We start from the raw sequence: 22,252 nt of genomic DNA, 5'->3' as shown, positions 1-22,252 counted from the left end.
TTACGGGACGGGGGCAGTGATGGTCTCTCTAAAAGCAACCTTGGGCTTTCCTGTGATACAAGGACAGCCGTATTCTCTTTCCATCCTCTAAAAACAAATGGGAGATAATTTTCTCACATGTTATTTGAAAAATATACTGAAAGAAAAAAAAATCTTAAGCATCTTAAATGCCTCAGTAACATTCAATGAAATAGATAACACAATAGTCAATCTTTTTTTTTTGGTCAGTCTTGGGGCCTCAGCTCTGGGCCTGGGCACTGTCCCTCAGCTCTTCAGCTCAGGGCTAGTGCTCTAACACTTGAGCCACAATGCCACTCCCAGCTTTTTCTGCTTATGTGGTGCTGAGGAATCGAACCCCAGGGCCTCATGCATGCAAGGCAAACACTCTACCTCTGAGCCACCTTCCCAGCCCCATAGTCAGTCTTAAGTCAGCTTAGTGTAAGGATTAGCTACATGATGGGTAAACAACAGGAAGCTATCTATATAGAGCTATGTTTAATTTACACAGAGCACCACTCTGTACACTAAAATGTTATCATTGTTACACATGCACTAATCTAAATTTCTTGTCAGGATTTTCTATCTTAACTTCAGATAGACCAGGAGCTTGTGGCTCAGACCTGTAATCCTAGTTGCTCAGAAGGGCTGAGATCTGAAGATCACTCTTTGAAGCCAACCCAGCAGAAAAGTCCAGAGACTCTAACCTCCAATTGACCACCAGAAAATTGGGAGTGGAACTATAGCTCGAAGTGGTAGAGTGCTAGCCTTTTATGAAAAAGCTCAGGAACAGTAGTGCTCTGAGCTCAAGCTCCATGACAAAAAAAAAAAAAAAGGACAGGATCCCCCCATAATTTCCAGAATATGTAGTTTCCATATACATGGTGTGTGTGTGTGTGTGTGTGTGTGTGTGTGCACGCACACACATACGAGTTAAGAGTAAAAACTAAAGCTGTATGGTTGGGACCACTACTCATCTGTCTGCATTATAGGCATTTTCATCACAGACTTCAAAGAAATGACCCGCAGACTGGGTAAAACTACAGGCTGTCTTCCTAAGAGTGGGACAATCTACTTAACCCAGATAACCATAAAGTGAGGATGAGTGGTTGAGCCTTGAGTCTGGAAGTCCACAATTTCAACAAGATGCAGAGATCAACACTAAGGAGTCTGCAGGACGCAGGGGAGGAAGGAGTCAATAAGTTGATCAACACAGGGCACAAACCTCAGCACAGTCTGCACGACTGTCATGTCCTTAGATTGAGCATGATCAGCTTTTTACTCTTAAAATACATACCAGTACCAAAAATCCTCCAGCACAACTTCCTTATTACTCATTACCTGGGCATAAATCTCCAGGTGCAGTTCTCCCATTCCAGATACAATTGTCTCTTTGCTTTCAGTATCAAAGTAGACTTTAAATGTTGGATCTTCTCTTGTAAACCTGGCAATTCCTTTGGAAAATTTTTCCAGATCGTTCTTTAAAGGAGAAAGAAAGGTTATTTTACTAAACATAAAAAGCAAGATTACTTTTGGAGGAATTTTAGTGAATTTAAATGTATCAGTAATTAAGAAAGATGATCAACATTGAGTTCTACTCCATACCTTTATGCATACACGTGCACACGCACACATGCGCATGCATGCACACATGACTTTGATCCCACATCCAAAAGATGAGAAGACAACTAGGTGAATATGATTTCCTCTCACATCAAGACCATGCCTTTCCTATTATACACACAAAATCTGTCTACTCGTAGAAAACTACCCAGTAAGTAGACAGAAGTCTGGTACATTTCAGAAGTTCTACACATAAATAAACACAATCAAAAGAATTAGCATGTTTACTAAGATACTTCTGTATATTCAAGTCGATGAACAACTCACTAAGACAGGCAAATGTCAAGACTTCTTGCTTTGTGAGCAAGCTCAGTGGATATGATTCAGCTTTTCTCTGATATAATCCACACACTCAGTGGAATAACAGCCTCGCCTAAACCCCAAAGGAAAAGATGCCTTAGTCCCCACCAAACCTGTGAGCCATTTCGTGACAGGGGACATCACAGGTGGGGTCAAGGCTAAATGTCTGTCATGAACTTTGGATTGAGGAGTGAAGCAGTGGAGCACCTTTCACTTCTAACCCTGTAAAAATCACAAGAAAGCTTTACACGTGAGCCATGGGGGCTCACTGAGGGAGGAGGTAAGGTTTGCCCTTGGTCAAATTTCAGAGAAGCTGAAATGATTCTGCTGTCACTTCAACTTGCCTTTTCTGTAACAAAGAAAGTCTAGGGCATCTCAAGGATCCTCACTATAGATGAAGTAGTACCCGTCAGAATGTATCTCACAGGACAGTTTACGAGACTATGTTCTTTGAGTGGTTAAGTCAAGGTGACAAGAGGTCACGGAAAGCTTGCTTGATACGCCAGGCTCCATGTCTGCTGTGACGGCCACAGCAGCCTGTGACGGAACAATTATGGCTCAAGATCAGGTTAATGCTGATGGGCGGTCACGTGCATGAGGAACATCCCAGCAACTGTGCCTCTGCTAAGTGCTCAAAAGCGTAAAGTGGGCGTCAAACTCAGCATGAAAGTATTTTAAAATCTAAAGGTAAAAAATCATATTTGAAAGAAAATGTTTGAAAGGCTCTGACATTTACTTCCTGACTAGTACACAGTTGAGAGGTGTGTTCTAGAAGGCATGAGGCATCTGTCCAGTACTCCACGGTGCTTTCCAGTGAGCAGCTGCATCTCCTCTCCTTCAGGACTCTGAGATTCCAAGAAGGGCTCCCATGACATTCAGTAACAGTTATGACACAGTGATTGAATACCAACCTACCATCAATGTCTTCAAACACACTGAGAAGTTGTTATTACTAAATAGACCTGCATATTTAAACAGGTTGTCTGACTACGAAGAGGAGACAGAGACTATAGGACAGCTGTTTATCACCAGGTACTATGACAAAGAGGGAGACTCAAGTTTGTACTGTGGTATACTAAACCATACTTCCAGACTCCTACCTTGTTAGAAGGCTTCATTGCCACTGAAATGACAGGATCAGGAATATGAATTGATTCCTACAATATATATTATATGGATCAGGAAGGATTAATGTGACTTTACAACAAAAACAATAGCCAACATCTGTAGGCTACATAATGGTTTGTCTTTATAATAAATAAGTACTTTGTCATAAGATATTAGTAAATGTGTACACTTACATGGTACCCTCTCCCCCAGTTTACTGACTACATCACTGCCATGAATCCAAAATGCTGACACATAGAATTCTTATTGGCTGGTATCTATACTTGCACTGTAACTTCCTGGTAAGTTACTTTATTAATCAAAATAGGCTATCAGACGGCCAATCACAGATCTGAGAAGTAGAAAATAAACCCATTTCTAAAAAAAAATCACTAAACATTTGGAAAGAAGATGAGACCTCCCGGGCCAGGGCCAGCTGCCAGACACGGTGGCAGTGAGCTCTTAGCAGGAAGTCATTTTCTTCACAGCCTAGGAAGTGCTGCCGACAGGAACAAATCACTTCATATCACTGTAGTTAGTATTTAGATATAGATTTTGTCAATACAAAATATTCCGATCTACATCTCAAACGAGGCAGTCTGCGGCAGGATCGTTAGGCTCAAGGCACAGCTGTCTATGGTAGGAACTCTGGGTCCAAGGTGCAGGCCATCTATGGTAGCACCGCCAAGTTGAAAGTGCAGGCTGTCTGCAGTAGGACCTCAGGTACAGAGCTACTTATCAGGTGTTAGCTAGTAGACAGCTTTTCCCTACCTTAAGTGTGGAAGACTGCAAAACAGCTTTACTAAGGAAAAGGAGGCCATTCATTAGCTTACACGTGACATTTCTCTAATACTGAAAAAGCTATATGACACTGGAGCCATAAGAACGTGAAGTAATGGAATTGGCTATGGTTCTTTCTTGGAAGTATTAAAATACATAACCAACTCTTGGAGTTCAAATGATAGGTAGCTTTGCTGTAAATGGCTTACCATAGAAAGGCCACTGTTGTCTTTGTTTGTGAACGTGTCTCCACTTGCACAGTCAATGCCAAACAATGCACAGATGTCTCCAGCATACACCTCCTCGACATCCTGGAGACAGTACACAATGACACTATGAGTAATACAGATCAAGACCCAGCTGCAGAGTAGCTACAAGGAACATGCTCTACATGAATCCAGACATTCTAACTACAAATTCCAGAGGAAGGGCCAGTGCCACACTAGGATGTATCTTGGATAAGGTCTTTAAAACAGCATGTGTCTCCATGGACAAGATTTTACATTAAGTGGGAAGCTCAGGGTGCTGGCTTCATTACCTAAGACATGAACTCTGAACAAAACATTGTGATCACTGTTGTCAAGTTCTTTCATGGAACGAAAAGCAGACTATGTGCCATTACTGTTAGGCAACGAGACTGTGCACGACAGGCACACTCAAAACAACTGCAAAGGAAGTTTTGAAAACAGCAGCAGAAAAATGGAACCCGCTGTACTAAAAATACTTTCCATTCTCACAGACGCAAACAATCAGGCAAACACAGGAAAGCAAAGAACAAAGCCATCTCTGCGTCCACGCTCCTGAGCCATTGTTTGCTCCTCCTCCCAGCTCCTTCACAGCAGCTGTGGCAGAGGAGCACACAGGCCATGTGCCCCCATGCTTCCGGGCTGGGCAGAGCTGCCTCTGGCCCCTAGAAGAGTTGTGACAGTCATGGACCCTCCAGCCTGCCCTCTGCTGCCCAATCCCAAACAGCCCAACTCCAACCTTCATCTTCCAAGGGACAAAAATTACAGCTTCCCCCAGTGTATAGGATTTTGCTTAACTGACAAGCTTCTTCGGAAGGACAGAGCTGGCTTGGGGAAGGGCCAGGGTGGGGACAGCCACATGTGCCCAGCATTCCTGCCTGAGAATACCATAAAGAACTACAGAAGAATCAGAGCCAGGCCATGCTGTAAGTCAAAGACCTCCACTTGACATTGAGGAATTGAAACTTTTCAGCTGGATTCTGGCACCCATCTGGCTCTGCAAGGGGTTAACAATAGAAATAATTCCAGAAATGTTTCCTGAACTATTACTATTACTCCCAAACCTTCAAGAACCATGTTATGCTGAATGCCCATTACACCCTTTACAGCTTTTTGTTTTTGAGCTGGAGGCTCACTATCTAGGTCAGACTGGTCTCAAACTTCTCTTCCTTTGGCCCCTGCTTCCCCAGTGCTAGGATTATAGGCATCTGCTACCACTCAGCATCTTTGCATTTCTTGAAGAGACTGGTAAATCCCGTGTTGAGTCCCTTTGCCTGAACCTCAGTCATCGAGAAAATGTGGCAGCAGTATGAAAGGAGTTCTTAAATGTGCCACTTCAGCTACGAGCCTGGTGACAGGACAGTGCTACAATACCCCGAAGAACAGGAAGCAGGGAGCCCAGGCCGAGCAGGTCCGATGGAGGGGAGACTGCCCAGCCCCAGGACGGAAGGGCTTCCAGACACACTTGCCTCCATCAGGTCGGCGTGCATGCGCACCAGCCGCTGCACGCGCACCTTCTTCCCCGTCCTGGTATTGTAGACAGTGTCGCCCTTCTTCAGCTCTCCCTGGTAACTGCGGACGTATGTTAACTGTCCAAACCGGCCTGCCTGGGAGAAGAACAAGAAACGTAAGGACCAACATTCTCAACCATCTCCAATAAGCCCTTTCTGGTCTTAGCAGCCCATCTGTATGCATCCTGGGGTGGGTATCACAAAGTATATCGTACTAGATTGAACACGAGAATGAGCAATTACAGGCCTGCTGGGCCTTTGCAACCGGACACACTTCCATACGCCCTTGAAATGAAGGCTACTGGACATTTCCCACTGTTTACATAGGAAGTATCCTTCTGTCTTCTTGTTTTTGTAAACGCCACTAAACATACGGGAAAAAACTGAACACACGAGAAAAAGAGGACCTGGTTATTGGCTCACTCTTTTGCTTGTGGTGGAATGAAAAGGCGGAGAAGCTCATGCTCAATCACACCTAAACACGTATTTTTTTTTAGCTTTATCAATAAAAATGGCCACTGAAGCATTACTTCCTTTTAATTTAAAATTATTTTCTCACCATCATATTTTGTAACTTTTTAAATAGAAAAAGCTTATCACTGCATCCCAGAAATAACTACTTTCAATACTTTCCACTTATCTACCATTTTTCCTATTTGAACATTACAATATGAAACAACAATATGGGATCTCAGTCATACATAAGTTTTCTGTAAACTAAACATTTTTAATTCTTAAACATCTTTCTATGTCAAACAGCATAGTTTCTAAAGTAATACTGTACGGAGCCATCTCAGTTTCTTGAAGCAGAGCGTTTTTCAGTTGTCGGTGAGGTTTCAGTCTTAAAGCACAGACAAGGCCAGGAGACCGAGGCACACTGACACACCGTACTATTACTATCCCAGAGCAAATCTCTGCAATTACTTACAGTGCTGAAACTTATGAAAAAACATAAACAGCCAATAATTAGGCAACATCAGGAAAATTACATACCATAATTGGCACATGTACCTGATAGAATATTATGATAAAATTTAAATATTTATGCTAAGCCAGGCTCATGCCTGTAACCCCAGTACTCAGGAAACTAAAGCAAGAAGATTGTGAGTTTGAAGCCTGCCAGGACTTCAAACAAAACGAAACCCAACACAAAACACAAAATGTTTAAACTATGTATAGAAACATGGACCACATTTAAAATGATGTTAAATTAGAAGTGGAAAATTTTCTATTTTAGACAAGTATGTACTCCTAGCTACTTAGAGGCACAGATCAGGGAATGATGGTTCAAGGCAGGTCTGGGCAACAAAGTTCCCAAGTTTCTATCTCAGATAATAGGGGACGCACAGGGACATGCACTTGCCATCCCAGTGACAAAAGGGACAGAGGACCGGGCCCACAATCCAGGTCGCCTAAAAGACAGATGCTCTCAAAAATATGCATAAAAGGGCTCATGGTAGAGTGCTTGCCTAGTAAGCACAAGACCCTGAGTTCAAATGCAGTACTAAAGACATAAAAAATAAAAACTGCAAAGAGAAAAGAGGAAGAAGTACACAAAAGTGCTACAACTTTCTTTTGTTGTTTGGTGGTACTGGGGTTTGAACTCAGAGCCTCAGATTTGCTTGTCTTGCTTGCTAATCTGCTTCTAGTTATTTTGGAGACAGTCTCCAAGATTTTATGCCCAAGCTGGCTTCAAGCCACGATCCCTGGGACCGTAGTCTCCCAAGGAAGGAGTTAGGATTCCAGGGAATAAGCCACTGACGCTTATTTTAGGGAATTCTTTTGCTTCTGTCTTCTGCATCTACTTTTCCTATTTTCCAAATGTTTTATAAGGGTTACAATCATTCTATAATAAGAGGAAAAGCTTCAAAATAAAGAAAATTCTTACAGGTTGTAGCTAAGATATGGTAGGAAGCAACTCACCTCCAGTTTAAAAGCCAGGCCCACAAATGGGTGAGTTCCATCTCTTTTTGAACTCATTAAGATCTTGGTTTTCTCTTTTGAATCACTTAAAAGAAACACGAGATGATGAGATACAGTATGTGCTATTTCTTTTATCTCAATTAGTTTTATCAAATCATATTATTGGAGCAAATTCACAGGTGCTAAACATTTTAGGCCTCTCTTAGAAATAACATTTCCCTGACCGATATTACAAAGATCAAGTTTTAAAGTTTAATTACTATGCAGTGATGGGACTAGAGCAGACAGAAAAACTGGTAAAGAGTGAAAAAAAAAAACCCTGAAATGATCAAAGAAACTTGAAGGAGTTTGTCTCCTAAAATTTGGTGTTTTTAAAGTAGATATTAAAAATAAAATTAAACAAAATTAAAAATGGAAATAGCTGGTCCTAAATGAGAAAATGTATAATGCTAAAAACATTGGGAGATGATAAAACAAATTATTCTTTTTTTTTTTTTTTTGGGTCCGGTCATGGGGCCTGAACTCTGGGCCTGGGCACTGTCCCTCAGTTCTTCAGCTCAAGGCTAGCGCTCTACCACTTGAGCTACAGCACCACTTCCGGCTTTTTTCTTTTTGCTTATGTGGTGCTGAGGAATTGAATCCAGGGCCTCAGGCATGCAAGGCAAGCGCTCTACCACTGAGCCACCTTCCCAGCCCCAACAAATTATTCTTATACAACCACCAAGACAGACTGACCAAGCTGTATAATGAATAGTCTCACAGGGGAAATGAATAGTAAGCTTTCTTCTATACGCCAAGCTGTTTTCTCAGCCAAAAAGTGACTGATACTTGCTAATTATAGGAAGATCATCAACATAACCAGAAGAAATTCCTTCGTAGCATATAGGATTTTGTGACAATATTTTTGCCTAAATTCAGGTTCAGTTACAAGACTTACTCTTCCTTATTGAAAATGGCATAATTCTGGACTTCAGATGGATTGGGGAGGAAGTCTAGAACAGCATCTAGAAGAGGCTGAACTCCTTTGTTCTTCAAGGCACTTCCCAAGAGAACAGGGGTAAATGATCTGCTCAGAGTAGCTCTTCGGATTGCAAGCTACAAAGATGGGAAGATAAGGAAAATCAGCTATACATTAATGTTAACATTGCAATACACTGCATTTGTGCTTTAAGTCACTTACAAACCATCTCATGTAGAGACTACAATCTAGTACCAAGAGTTAAGGTCAAAATATTTGAAAAGAAATCATATTCCCTTTGCAGGATCAGAAACGGATTTAATGTTCAACTGGAACATTACAAATCATGTTAATACTTGTCTAAAATAGAAGAAGTAATATATATTCAAAAACAATCTCCGCAAAGACACACAGAGAAATATCAGCTAGCTTCCAGTTTGGAGAAAGGACAGAAAACAGGGCAGATGGTAGAAGAGGGTAAGAGTTTTACTACATACATTTGTAAACTGTAAATGTTAAACCATATGAAAGTACTACCTAACTAAAACATCTAATTAAATTGTCTCTCTCTCTTGTGCCAGTACTGGGGCTTGAACTCTGAACCTTATGCCCAAGCTCAGCCCTTTTGTTCATGGTTGGCACTCTACCACTTGAGCCATACCTACACTTCTGCCTTTTTTGCTAGTTAATTGGAGACGAGAGCCTCCAAGGATAAACAGGATTTGTCTGCATGGGCTGGCTTTGAACCTTGATCATCAGCCTCCTGAGAAGTTAAAATTATAGACAAGAGCCATTAGTGCCCGGCCTTTTCACTTTAGGTGGTGCACCTGTAATCCTAGCCATACCGAATGTGTATGTAGGAGGATCTCATTCTGAGGCCCATCTCAGGCAAAAATGTGAGATCCTATCTGAGAAACAACTAAGCACAAAGGGTGGGAGACATGATACCCTAGGTCCCCCATGTGAGTGAAATCACAAAGCAATTATCCCTTTGAATCTGGCTTATTACAGTTGGCATGCCTTTGAGGACCGTCCATGTTGTGCCATGTCTCCGAATTGTTCCTTCCAAGTGTAAAAAACATGTATTGTTGCTGGGGGCTAGTGGCTCACACCTGTAATCTCAGGAGGCTGAGATCTGAGGGTTGAGATTCAAAACCAGCCCGGGCAGGAAAGTCTATGAAACTCTTATCTCCAATAAACCACCAGAAATCCGGAAATGGCACTGTAGCTCAAGTGGTAGAGTGCTACCCTTGAGCTGTAGACCTGAGGGACAGCGCTCAGGCCCAGAGTTCAAGCCCCACGACCGACCAAAAAAACAAAAACAAAAAACATGCATTGTGTGTCCAGATGAGATCTTGTCTTCCTTTCCTTTCACTGGTCAGTGGAAGGTGGGTTGCTCCCATCTTTGTGCTCTGGCAAACAACACTGGAGATTCCTTTTTCTCTGTGTACACCCCAGAAGGGCATGGCTGGATGGGAGTACTACGTGGAGGGTCTGAGGCAGTGCCGGTGTGCAGTGGCTGCACTGTCCATGCACAGGGAGGAGTCTCCACATCCTTCCCGCACTGGCTGAGGATGCTGGGTGTTTTTCAATGACATCCACTGTAGTAGGTGTGATTTGGCTTGATTTGCACTTCCCCCACAGTGAGCAGTACTGAGCTCCTTTCCACATCTGTCTTCTTTGCAGAAGTCTCTGCCAGAGAATGGTGTGTCTGAGGCTGGAACCTCCTCTGTCCCCAAGCACCTTGGAATGAAGAGCCCATAAGGCTGTGTGCAATTCAGTCACACAGCAGTGAGAACACCAGCTTCAAGTCTGAAGCACCTGGCCATCTCGCCTCAGTCTATCTTTCTGCTGTGGTTTTTCTATGCTTATTTCTTTTTAATAAGCCAAGAAGCTGGCTGTTACCTATCTTCTTCCTGAAACAAATGATGACTTCCTTCTCATTTGAACATACCACACAATTCACTTCTTTCTCCCCAAAGGAATATGACACACCAAATGTTTTGATGAAGCCCATTAGGTTCTATGAACTTAGATTTCCTTAATAAAGTCACATGTAAAAGCACCATGTCCCTTTCTCCACAAAACAAATACAATGTTTTTGTTAACACGGCTTATTTTCAGAGCACTTGCCTTTAAGTCAGAGACTGAAGGGATTTTTTCTGCCAGGAACAGCTCACCAAGCTTCTCGTCTGAATTGGCAACACATTCAATTAGCTCCTGCCGGTGGTCTGATGCTGCTGCCCTAAATTCAGCTGGAATTTCATCGTATCGGACAATCTGACTAAGAAAGAAATGCTTTATTTTATTACTCCAGAAATATTCAATTAGACATATGAAACACCAATGAAAAAGACATAGTGAAAGACTAAAACATTTTCTAAGTAATAAAAGAGTTCTAATATATTTGCATCCAAATGGCAAATAAAACTAATATATATCTTTGAAATTCCTACAGAATAGTGGGCAAAAATACTGGGCAAATAGTTTGTTCAAAGCTGTACTATTAATATACAGAACAGTCAACACACAGTTCCTTACCATGAGAAAACTACCTATATACTTAATTTGGTAATACTGTATTGTTTTCTGTGTCATACTTTGCAGAAATAAATGATGTAATACAAGTTCCTTTCAAAATGTAACACAAACTGGTTTTCCGCCATATTCTAGAGATCTAAGCTGAACATATGCTGTAAAAATACTTCTAAGATCAAAACAATGACTTGGAAGAGTATTAAGTAAATCAAGACTAAAATTCTTCCAATGTGGTTATATAACAAGAGTAGTCAAGTATTTAATTCCTACATTGCAGCAAGTGCTAACATAGGTATTAAGCTATCTTCATCTCATACTAAGTTGTTTCTATTATTCCATTTTACACAAGAAAATTAATTTAAGAAAGTAACTTGCCCAAGGTAAGTTACTGTGCTGCCCTCAGAGTAACCCCCAAAGAGAAAAATAGTTCTTGGAAAAACCGCAGGTTGCCACCAACCCTGCCCATCCTTAAGGAATAGAACAGTTGCCTAAATGTTCCATTAGAAAAAGGGAATGTGGTCCAGGTGGACTTAAACCCCCTGAACTTGTGAACTTGTTTAATACTATAAAAACTGCGCTGATTCTATGTTCGGGGCCTCTTAGCGTCACCGGTTAACGAGTGCTCCAAGGACCAAGCTCGAGCTTGCAATCAACGACTCTTTGCTGTTTGCATTGACTGTGGTTTCTGGTGGTCTGTGAGGGGGCATCTAGAAACTGGGTACTTCAATCCCAAGCTTTCTGAAGCCCCTCATTGTACTAACCCTAATCTTACTTATGAGAATATCACAATCTCAAGGATGGGAGAAGATCTGACTGTACTTCTTCCCACTAATAAAAAAATCAATCACACTTCTTTTCTTACACAGAATATTCCAATTTGTAGAAAAAAAAAGGGGGGGCCAAAACAAACTCTTAAACATCAACATAGTTCTCTGCTCATCTAGGGGCTGAACAGGTAAAAGTCACAGGTAAAAGTCACAAGGAGAATATACACAGCTGAAGAATGGATACACTTGACATTTAACAACACCAAGTGGAAAGCCTAGCATGGTGGTGCACATTTGTAATCCTGATGCTTGCCGGAAGGCAGGACTGTGAGCATGAGACCAGCCTGTGTCATAGCATCGTGGCAAGTTCAGATGGCTGGGGCTGCACAGCACGATGTCTCCAAAAACAGCGATGACTACAGAAGGAAGTGAATGTGAATCCAGGAAGAAAAAAGATGCTCATTCCAAGTAGTCCCAAGTAGTTCTTAACTGCATGCAGCTGCCCGCTGGGGGCCTCAGAGCTCACTTCAGGTGTGGAGATTACACAGGACTCCTTTCCAGTGAGCCGAGGTGGAAACAAGGCCTGCCTGTGTTCTAGTGCACAAAAAAGTGTATGGGAAGCAGTGTCCTGGATTCTGGTAAGGTGGACTCATTAGCTCCTGTTATGTACCCAGCAGTTCGAGGGTCTGGGGACATTGTAGTAATAAAGCAGAGGAAAAAAAAAACCTGCCTAAGGGAGACAAAATGCTATCATTTCTCAGCTGTCACACAAAAACTAAAAGAAAACACCTTTTCGTGGCTGACGAGGGCCAGTAACGACACAGCTCTCAATACCACTCATGCGCCCGCCCACCCGACCAACTACACAGGGAGAAGGAGAGCCTTGGGAAGCACCTTTGGAGAAAGCACCAGGGCACTGGGTCACTCCCTGGAACCAAGGGTCATGGGTGAACCCAAAGTACCCTGACCTCTGCTAGGCAAACTGTCACCTGCATACATGTGTCCACTGCAAGTGAACATGTACGAATCAGAACTCCCCAGGAGGGCCTGGACTGGGTCTCAGCAAGCCCTTGAGGTAGCAGCGATCAAAGTTGAGGTTCGATGACCACTGGGCAATTACGGTAATTCGCTCGCAGAGGACATTCACAGGTCAACTGAACAAATCCCATGCCAAAAAGTTAGTTTGCCTGTTCCTAAGTCCGTACGTACAATTTTAACTCTTCTTACATATTAGTCTTTTCATCTTTGTAATTCTATGAAGCAGAGAGAGCATATTTTCGATTCCTATTTTCTCCCACTCTTTATCACAATATCCAGGACAGTAATTTCATCCTACAGAATGAACAGTGGAAAACAGAGAAAGTACAACAGCTGTCTACACTGATGCCCTCCTTCCAGCACGCGGGCCACAGGCAGCACGACCCAATCACCCAACAAGCAACAGCCGACCTGGGAATGAACGCCAATGGCACAGCTAGGACTGAACCGTCTTATAGCTCACTCAGCCATGTTTCAAAAAGATATTATTCTCTATTTAGTGACCTTATCTTTTCCTTCTCTTTCATGGTTTATAAAATAAAAAACTGTAGTAACGTACTTTTAACACTTACCCAAAGTCTCCATCAAAATAGATAGCTCGTTCCTCAATCAGATCGATAATACCTTTAAAATTACCCTCCAAACCAATGGGTATTTGCACAAAGGCTGCATTGTGATTTAGTTTAGACCTGAAAAGTAAAAAGACACTGCTTGCCACTTTTCTTCCTTCACAATCCTTTTGAAATGACAAATGCAAACATAAACCAATGGCAGACATCCTAAAACCAAGCAGGATGTAAGGAAAGGTTTAAGGTAGGCAAGAGGGATTGAGCGAGTTATCCCTCAGGCCTGAGTATACTGCAGCCACATTCCCCAATTGATGAAGAAAGCAGCAGAAGAAATCACACAATAAACCAAACCAGTCAACTCAGTGTTGTCTCCTCGGACTCACATGAACATTGTTTGAATTAATGGCGAAGTTCATCAAGCTACACTGCTTGTCCTCTGGCCTAAGGCTGGCACATACAGGTCTGCATCTTTGCTGCTTTCTTTGGCTCACTACCTCATCTTCTGTGCCTCAATACCTCATCTGCAGCTCAGTGCTCATCTGCGGCTCAGTACCTCACCTGTGGCTCAATACCTCATCAGCAGCTCAGTACCCCATCTGTGGCTCAGTACCTCATCAGTGGCTCAGTACCCCATCTGTGGCTCAATACCTCATCAGTGGCTCAGTACCCCATCTGCGGCTCAGTACCTCATCAGCTCAGTACCAATCTGTGGCTCAGTTCCCCATCTGCAGCACAGTATTTCAGTACCTCATCTGCTGCAGGGCTCTGGTGGGGTCGGAGCCCAGGCGGTCCAGTTTGTTGATGAAGGTCAGGAATGGCACACTGTAGCGCTGCATCTGCCGGTTGACCGTCATGGTCTGGCACTGCACACCCCCGACAGCACAGAGGACCAGGACGGCACCGTCCAGCACACGCAGGGCACGTTCCACTTCGATGGTGAAGTCCACGTGGCCTAAGGGACACAGAGCAGTAGTGTTTTGGGAGCAGCCTGAAAGTGTGTCTGCCTTGAGCACAAGCCTTCTAATTAGCATGCACACTTCCCAGCTCGCCAAGTGCACTCAGGCCAGCAGCTTCAGGACCACCAAGATCAAGGCGGCTCTAGAAGGAGTTAGGACACAGGCAAGTCAGGAACAAGTGGAGATGTGTAGGGGGTAAGACCACCCCACTTCCCCCATGCACGTCTGAGCTTCTGCAAAGCAAACCAGACAAGATGAAGCGCTCTGGGCCCTAACAGTACTGTGGGGTCACTTGGACATGAACGGGGGCCCAGGAGGAGCACCGAGGGATCCCTGCCCGAAGTAGTGCTCACCAGGGGTGTCAATGATGTTGATGTTGGTGTCTCTCCACATGGTGTACGTGGCCGCAGACTGAATGGTGATTCCTCTTTGCCTCTCCAGCTCCATCGAGTCCATCACAGCACCAACGCCATCTTTACCTTTCACCTAAACACAGCACAACCCACACTGTGCCATCTGCACCCGCACCAAGAACGAAACCCGCTGAAATGGAGCCGGGCCTGAGCTGGTCTCAAATCCTCAGATGAGCGGCAGCAGGCTCCACCCTGCCTCTGCTGCCAAGCCTGCCCGTCCTGCTGTCCTCGACAGCGGCTAACACAGACCAAAGCTGCCGGCCCCGAGCATGCTCACTCCCTCGTTCCTGCCCGCTAACCTCGCCTCAGTCCATGAGCCAGGACTGAGAACAGACCTCCCCCAGCTCTGCTCCATGCAGACAGGACTGTGTGCAAAGCACAGGACTTAACAAGGGTTCTCTCCAGCGGAAGACATGCTTTTAAATGAGTTAAGGTGCACATGTGAGTAGGAATACCTTCAGAAAAGTATCAAAAAATTTTAAAACCTTCTATTTAACATTATCCATCATTAAAAATAGCTGAGCACCAGGGCTCATACCTGTAATCCTAGCTACTCAGGCGTCTGAGACCTGACGAGCACTAATTCAAAGTCAGCTCAGGCCAAGGATGTGTGATATTCTTATTTCCAATTAACCACACTCAAGAGTTAGAGCACTAGCCTTGAACAAAAAGCTACAGGAGAGAACCTGGGCTCTGAGTTCAAGCCTCAGGACCGCCATATACACACATAAAAGTTAAAGCTATTTGAATGGCTCTGATATTGATTGAACATTATTTTCTTTATGTGGCAGAATGTGGCTTGAACTCAGGGCCTTGCACTTGCTAGACAGGTACTCTATCACTTGAGCCATTCCCTCCCTTTTTCCTCTTATTTTTTAACAGGGTCTCCCTTTTTGCCTGACCACAGCCAGGACTACAATCCTAGTTTACTTCAAGGCTGGTTGCTGCTGGGATGACTGGCACCCAGTCCCAGCTGGATTTAATAGTTAAAAGCCAACCCGCTGTGGGTACTCACAGGGATTCACTGACACGGGTGACTCAGCAGAACACCTCAAGTCAACCTGTGCTGTGCCCTTGTACAGGAGACTGGGTAGAGACCCACTGCCTCAGGCTGGGGGTGGGACTCGGCAGGCAGTGGCTGCCAACACCTGATGAGCCAGACCATGATGGCAAACACCAGCGCCACACTCCAAACCAAAGTTACCTTTGTTTTCATCTGCCCGCTTTTATGAACCTGATAAACATTTGGTTGAAATGAGGCTCCCAGGACTGGAGCCCCCCTACCTCGTGCATCTTGGCAATCCTGCCCGTGTAGTAAAGCACCCGCTCCGTCAGCGTTGTTTTCCCTGAATCAATGTGAGCAGAGATGCCAATATTTCGTATTTTTTCATTGGGGACTATCCCTGATGAGCACCACCGGCAGGCTTTCCAATCCACCTGGAAAAAGTACAAGAGCCCAGTTCAATATACTAGGCTCAAAGATGCACAAAGGATACAGGATATTAGAAGGCTTCGAAGGGCTGGAGGGAAATGTTTACATCTGCAACTCCTGTAACCAAAGGAGAGTTTACAGAAGAATGCAAATCGTGTTCTTAAAAATCAGGTTAAAACAGGTTAAATACCTTTGTCCAATGTTACTTTAAAAACAACTGTGAGGGAAGGCACAGAAATGGAGTGAACAAATGCAACAGTGGTGCTCACTAGACACTGCTGAAAATGAACTAGACAACTTGTGGGTGGGGACAGAAGGAAAAACTGAGAGAGAACGAGGGAAGGGGTGACAAATGTCCAAGAAGAAATGTACTCTTAACCTAACTTACTTAACTGTGACCCCTCTGTACATCACCTTTATAATAACAATTGAAAACATTATGAAAAATACACACAGAAGGCAGGAAATGGAGTCTCTCAGTTACTCACGAGAGATCTGAATTAACCATCAAAGAGTTGAGTGGAGGTGTGGCTCAAGGGTAGAGTGCCAGTCTTGAGTTAGAAAAGCTAGGAAACAGCACCTAGGTCCAATACCACCACCACGACCATAATAATGATAACAGAAGAAGATAAAATTAGAGTGTCGAACAGGTCCTCTATCTGTGAAGTACACGTTGAGGGCTTGCTAGACAAGCGCTGCATACTTGAGCCATTCAGCTCTTAGCCAGCCTATTTCAAATCCCAGCACCAAGCAAATGCACACCGAATCTGCGATCAGAGCGGGAGTTCCCACAAAGTTTTTGAATGGAAACTGCAAGTTCCTGCTTCAGGTTTTTTACCTTGGCTTGCTTCCCCTGGACTGCAGTTCTCAGAAGAGGGAGGCCCGGAGGTTACGGGGCGGACCCCCCCCCCCCCCCCCCCCCCCCCCCGGGGGGGGGGGGGGGGGGGGGGGGGGGGGGGGGGAGGGGACCGAGACAGGGCAGGAGGAGCTCCCAGCAGACCAGGCCCACCGCGGAACCGGGCACTGGGGCAGACCCTGCTGACACCCGGGACAGGTGACAGTGGCCATACTCCAGGAGGAGGGGAGGGGGTTCGACGCGGTTCCACGTCGGCCCGCCCGCGCTGCACCCCCAAGACAAAGGGTCAGGTCATGGCTGCGCGCGCAGCGGCCCCGGGGTCCCGCCCGGACACCCCCAGCCCTGGGGTCCCGGCTCGGAGGCCCCCCCGAACCCCCCTGGACACCCTCAACCCGGGGTCCCGGCCCAGACACCCCTAACCCGGGGTCCCGGCCCAGACACCCCTAGCCCCGGGATCCCGGCCCGGGGACCCCTCCCCCCCTGCCCGGAGACCCCCGTCCTCGGGGTCCCGGCCCGGAGACCCCCAGCCCCGGGCCTGACCTTCGTGCGGTCAGCGGCCGCAGGCGGCCCGGGGCTTCTCTTGGCCCCTCCCGGCACCCGTACCTGCGTTCCCGGCCGGGCCAGGGCGGCGGGACCCCGAGAGAGCGGCCCGCGCCCCAGCGCCGCGACAGCTCCCAGCAACCTCATGGTGAGCGGCCAGACCCGGGATCTGCGGTTCGAGCTCACGCCGCGCCGGCTCGGCAGCCGGAAACCCCGAAAGTCATGCCGGCGAGCAGCGCGCGGGAGCACTTCCGGGTCGGAGGACGTACGGGCGGGGAGGGGGCGGGGCCTCGAGGCCCGAGCGCGGAGCGGCGCCGGCGTGCGGACGCCCCCTGCCGGAGAGGAGGAGGAAGTGCGGCAGCCTCGCCTGGCTTCCAGCGCGCCTGTTGGCTGGCGGCCGGCCTGTGCTCGGCCTGGTTTCCGCGTGTCTCGAGCCTCGTCCTCGCGATTCATCCGCCGGTTTTAGGGCGTCGGGGTGGTCTGCAAAGCTCGGCCGTCCGGCCGTGGATGTGCGAGGCGCCCCCGGGCTGGGTCGGAGGGCGCTGTGTTTGGCGTGGGACCCTCCTCGAGCCCCCCCGCGCCCCCTGGTTTGCGTTTGCACCCGCAGCGCGGGGCTCCTTTTCCCCGCCCCCCGCCAGCCATGGCCGCCCTCGTTGGGGTTGACGTCTCGTCCCACGCCCTTCACGGCCAGGGACGTTGAGCGTGTGCCCCTGCAGCTCTTGGCCCTTTTCCCTCTCAGGAATCGTTCCTCCAGCTCCCTTGTCCGCCTGTGAACTGGATGGCCCGTGCGTTGTGAGGTCAGGTCCGCAGGCCCCGGATGTCCTGGTTCATGATCCTCTGTCAGGTGTGTAGCTGGCCACGGCTTTCTCTCCTTCTGTGGGTGTCTCTTCTGAGCCGTGTTCGGTGGGAGCTGATGGGAATCCGCTTTGTTCTCATAACGCCACCCCTGACCCGGCCTGAGATGGGCTTTAGCTGAAAGAGCAGGGCTGCAGGCTGCAGGAGGAAAACTCTAGAAATACCCCCAAACAGGCCAGGCCAGGCAAAGGGTCCTCAGCAGGACAGGACTAAGAAATTCTAGAATGTGTAAAACCCATCCTCTCCGCCCCTGCAGCAATGAGTACAGCCTGCTGCTCTGCGGAGGGCTCTGCCTTCCTTCCTTTTGTCACCTTGATTCCATTTCCCAACAGCATCCTCCCTTTCCATCATATTTGCTCTTTTTCTTTTTTGTCAGTCGTGAGGCCTGAACTCTGGGCCTGGGCGCTGTCCCTCAGCTCTTCAGCTCAAGGCTAGTGCTCTACCACTTGAGCCACAGCACCACTTCCGACTTTTCCTGCTTATGTGGTGGTGAGGAATTGAAGCATTCTACCACTGAGCCACCTTCCCAACCCATGGATTTAACTAGTTCATGGAAAAGTTTTAGGAGTATTGGTGTTAACTCTTTCTTAATGGAAGAATGTCAGGCCTGGGATTTTTCTTTGTTGAGAGACTACTATTGCTCCAATCTCATTGCTTGGTGTAGATCTATTTGCATAGTTTATGTCTTCTTGGTTATTTATTTGAATATAGATTTTCAAAGTCTCTGATGAACTTAAAGCCATTCGTGCTTGTTTGGGTCTTTTCTCTCCTCCTTTTAGTCAGTGTCTAAGGATTTGCCAATATCTTTTCAAAGAACTGATTTCTTTGTTGCATTCTTTGTGTAGTTGTATTTTCTTCAATTTCACTAATTTGTGCACCAATCTTTATTCTGTCTGCTAATTTTTGGCTAGTTCCTGTTTTTCTATTTTGAGGCATATCATTAGGGTATTTGAGATTCTGTTTTTATGTAGCTGTTTATATCAACCTCCTGCCACCAACACACATGTGTGCACACACACACACCTAGGATTTTCTCAACAAATGGCACACTGTACCAGTGACAAAGACTGAGGGCGTGGGGACTAAGTTGTCAGACCCATGCAGCAGCTCGCTGTGACTGCAGGCCATTGTGTACGCCTTGTGTCCTGCACTCACTCCGAGCTCTGCTTGGCAGTGACCACTCCAGGACTTATCCAGATAGCTCCTGGATGCCAAGTGCTCTGCCAGCCACAGGTTTGGTCTGTTTCTCGATGGACCCTTAAGCGCTGGAACTTGCTTAAGTGTGTGTGTGTGTGGGGGGGGGTCCTCTGGCCCTCTGGGGCCTGAGCTCCTGGTGCTGCTTTAACTCCTTAGTTTGCCAGCATGACACAGGGTGTACCACCCATAGTCCAGCTCTTTCAGTGGAGCAGAGCTCCCAGGGTTACAATGCTTCCTTTTCAGTCGTAGGTCATAGTAGCTACCTTAGAGCAGCTAATATCACTCCATCTCTGGAGGTCACTTGTAGGCATCAGAAGCAGCCAGTTCTCTCTAGCAGCTCCTGTCATCAGAACTCTGTTGGTGGAGACTATTTGCTTTGCTTGGATGGCCATCGGACAGGAGGATGGTAGCTCAGTCCTGGGCAGGAAGCCCTCTCCTAAGATGGTGCCTCACTGCTGCTCTCTGAGAGATGGGAGTAAAGGCTGCCCTGTGGCATGCTGGCAGTCACACTGGGCGAGCACCGGCCTGCCACGGGGCCCTCACTTGCAGGACGAGGGGACTCATCCCACAGCGAGGTCTGCCAGGCAGTCACAGAGGTCCAGGCTCCTGTGCTGGATGCTTTGGCCTCTCTTTTCTCTGGGGAGATGAGGCTAGAGCTGCAGTTAGGTTGTCACAGTTTGGGCAAGGCTCCCCGGGAGATCTTGAGTGAAAGCTGGCTCTGTAAGATATCCATTGTTCTAAGACTCAGTTACTGGCTGCAGCCTGCCCATGGGAAGTCTGATCTCAGACAAGCACAGCTAGAATAAAACATAGCAGCTAAGCCCTTCATTACAGCCTCAAGTGGGGTGGCAGGAGGCCATGAGTTCAAGTCCTACTACTGATAGAATAAATTCATAAACAACTGAACCAAAAAACCCAAACAACAAGAAGGAAAAAACCCCTGAAAAATATGTTTAGTGAAAATCTACTGGACTATTTGTATCTACTTAGAAGGCCTCAATATGAGTAGATAAATCTCTTGTATGGGCATCTGGGTAATGAGTGGTTCTTTTTTTTTTTTGGTTGGTCATGGGCCTTGAACTCTGGGCCTGGGCGCTGTCCCTCAGCTCTTCAGCTCAAGGCTAGCGCTCTACCACTTGAGCTACAGTGCCACTTCTGGTTTTCTGGTGGTTTATTTGAGATAAGAGTCTCACGTACTTTCCTGCCTGGGCTTGCTTTGAACTGTGATCCTCAGATCTCAGCCTCCTGAGTAGCTAGGATTACAGGTGTGAGCCACCGGCACCTGGCATGAGTAGTTCTTAATGTGCCAATGTGGAGAAGTCTGGTTGATTAGTTTAAAAAGAAAGACAAACTTGGAAAACTCTAGCTTGCAGATATACACTGATTCTGGAAATTGGAGCAAAATTTGTGGCAACAGAACATAATTTTGTATTTTTCTTAAAAATGAGCTCCATATTTACACCCTCCAAGTGAGGATAATTAGTTACTGTCTCCATTCTGGAGTGTGGCAGGTGTTGAATCGTGTGAGTATGCCCTGTTGTGCAGTCTCCAGACATCACATGTGCTCTGAGTGCTCCCTAAGAAGTCACTGTGGCACAAGAAGAAACAGATGTCTATTTCAATTATTATTTAATTTCCATGGCAAACAACTTGTAAGGAAAAAGTATGCATTCTGTAGCTGCTATATGATTTAAAAGCATTATGCTGATGAGTACAATTATGGAATAGTTTCAGATTTAAATGAATATAATTTATTGTTGGTGTAATGATTTAGACAAAAGGAGAATAAAGAGGCTAGAAAGGTCGTCTGGCCAAATAATATTTATGTTATCAAAATTTTCGTATGGAAATTTCCCAATACCATTATAGTGTGTCATTCATATGCTAATCTATTAGAAGAAAGTTTTAACTAATTATACTATCAGTTAATCATAAAAATAAATTAACTGACTTAAATCTTGTTTTAATGACAAACAAGTTGAACTGTGGCTCACACTTGCAGTCTTAACCACGCAGGAGGCTGAAACTGGAAGAATTCTGGTTCAAGCCCAGCTTGGGCAAAAAGTGAGACCTTATCTCAAAAATAACCAGAGCAAAGAGGGTTGGATGCATGGCTCAAGCAGTAGAGCACCTGCCTAACTCAGCCCTGAATTCAGACCCTATAACCACCGACAAATGAACAAAAACCTCAAACTAGTATGAACACCACTGTATCATTTTACTTCTAAACTTAAAAGAAGTTGTATTAGGATTACTGAGGGACAATGGCTCATCTGTTCTTTTCTCCCTTGACAGAAGTATTATTTAAAGCAACAAAGAGTTAAGATTTTTATATTTTTGTAAATTTCAACCTTTTTATAAAAATACACTAATGCCTGAGTTCTAGAATAAGAAGGCCAAGATGAATTTTAAGGGTATAATGACAAGAAGGAACAATTACATTATTAAACACCTTGCTCAAGCACCCACATTGCCTGTCTAGTAAATTTTGGGACAATCTATCATTCCAGTTTCCGACGATCAAATGAATTTTTCTAAATGTCAAAAGAAGGTGAAAAGTTTCTCTGAGGACTCTCCAATTTCAGAATGTTAACCTTGAAGAGAAATTAATCTATTTGTTAAAAAGGAGAAGGGAAACATGCCACCT

General features: G+C 45.6%; 1 protein-coding gene across 1 annotated transcript in view; it reads right to left on the bottom strand.

The window, feature by feature from the left end:
* Gfm1 (G elongation factor, mitochondrial 1) overlaps positions 1-17,790 on the bottom strand; it is a 30,716-nt gene extending 12,926 nt beyond the window's left edge. The window contains exons 1-13 of the mRNA XM_013016235.1: positions 17,617-17,790; positions 16,010-16,162; positions 14,666-14,798; positions 14,104-14,308; positions 13,360-13,476; positions 10,578-10,728; positions 8,424-8,581; positions 7,487-7,571; positions 5,522-5,659; positions 4,017-4,118; positions 3,021-3,077; positions 1,339-1,476; positions 5-87 (exon numbers count right to left, since the gene is read on the bottom strand). Coding sequence (XP_012871689.1) covers positions 5-87; positions 1,339-1,476; positions 3,021-3,077; positions 4,017-4,118; positions 5,522-5,659; positions 7,487-7,571; positions 8,424-8,581; positions 10,578-10,728; positions 13,360-13,476; positions 14,104-14,308; positions 14,666-14,798; positions 16,010-16,162; positions 17,617-17,700 — 1,604 coding nt within the window. The 5' untranslated portion in view covers positions 17,701-17,790. The remainder of the gene's footprint in view (positions 1-4; positions 88-1,338; positions 1,477-3,020; positions 3,078-4,016; positions 4,119-5,521; positions 5,660-7,486; positions 7,572-8,423; positions 8,582-10,577; positions 10,729-13,359; positions 13,477-14,103; positions 14,309-14,665; positions 14,799-16,009; positions 16,163-17,616) is intronic.
* Between the last annotated feature and the right edge of the window lie 4,462 nt (positions 17,791-22,252).

This window comes from Dipodomys ordii, unplaced genomic scaffold, assembly GCF_000151885.1.
Source record: "Dipodomys ordii isolate 6190 unplaced genomic scaffold, Dord_2.0 Scaffold30, whole genome shotgun sequence".
In the NCBI taxonomy this organism is placed as follows: Eukaryota; Metazoa; Chordata; class Mammalia; order Rodentia; family Heteromyidae; genus Dipodomys; species Dipodomys ordii.
The sequence above is the reverse complement of the archived record's forward strand: the minus strand, read 5'-3'. Positions and strand labels throughout refer to the sequence as shown.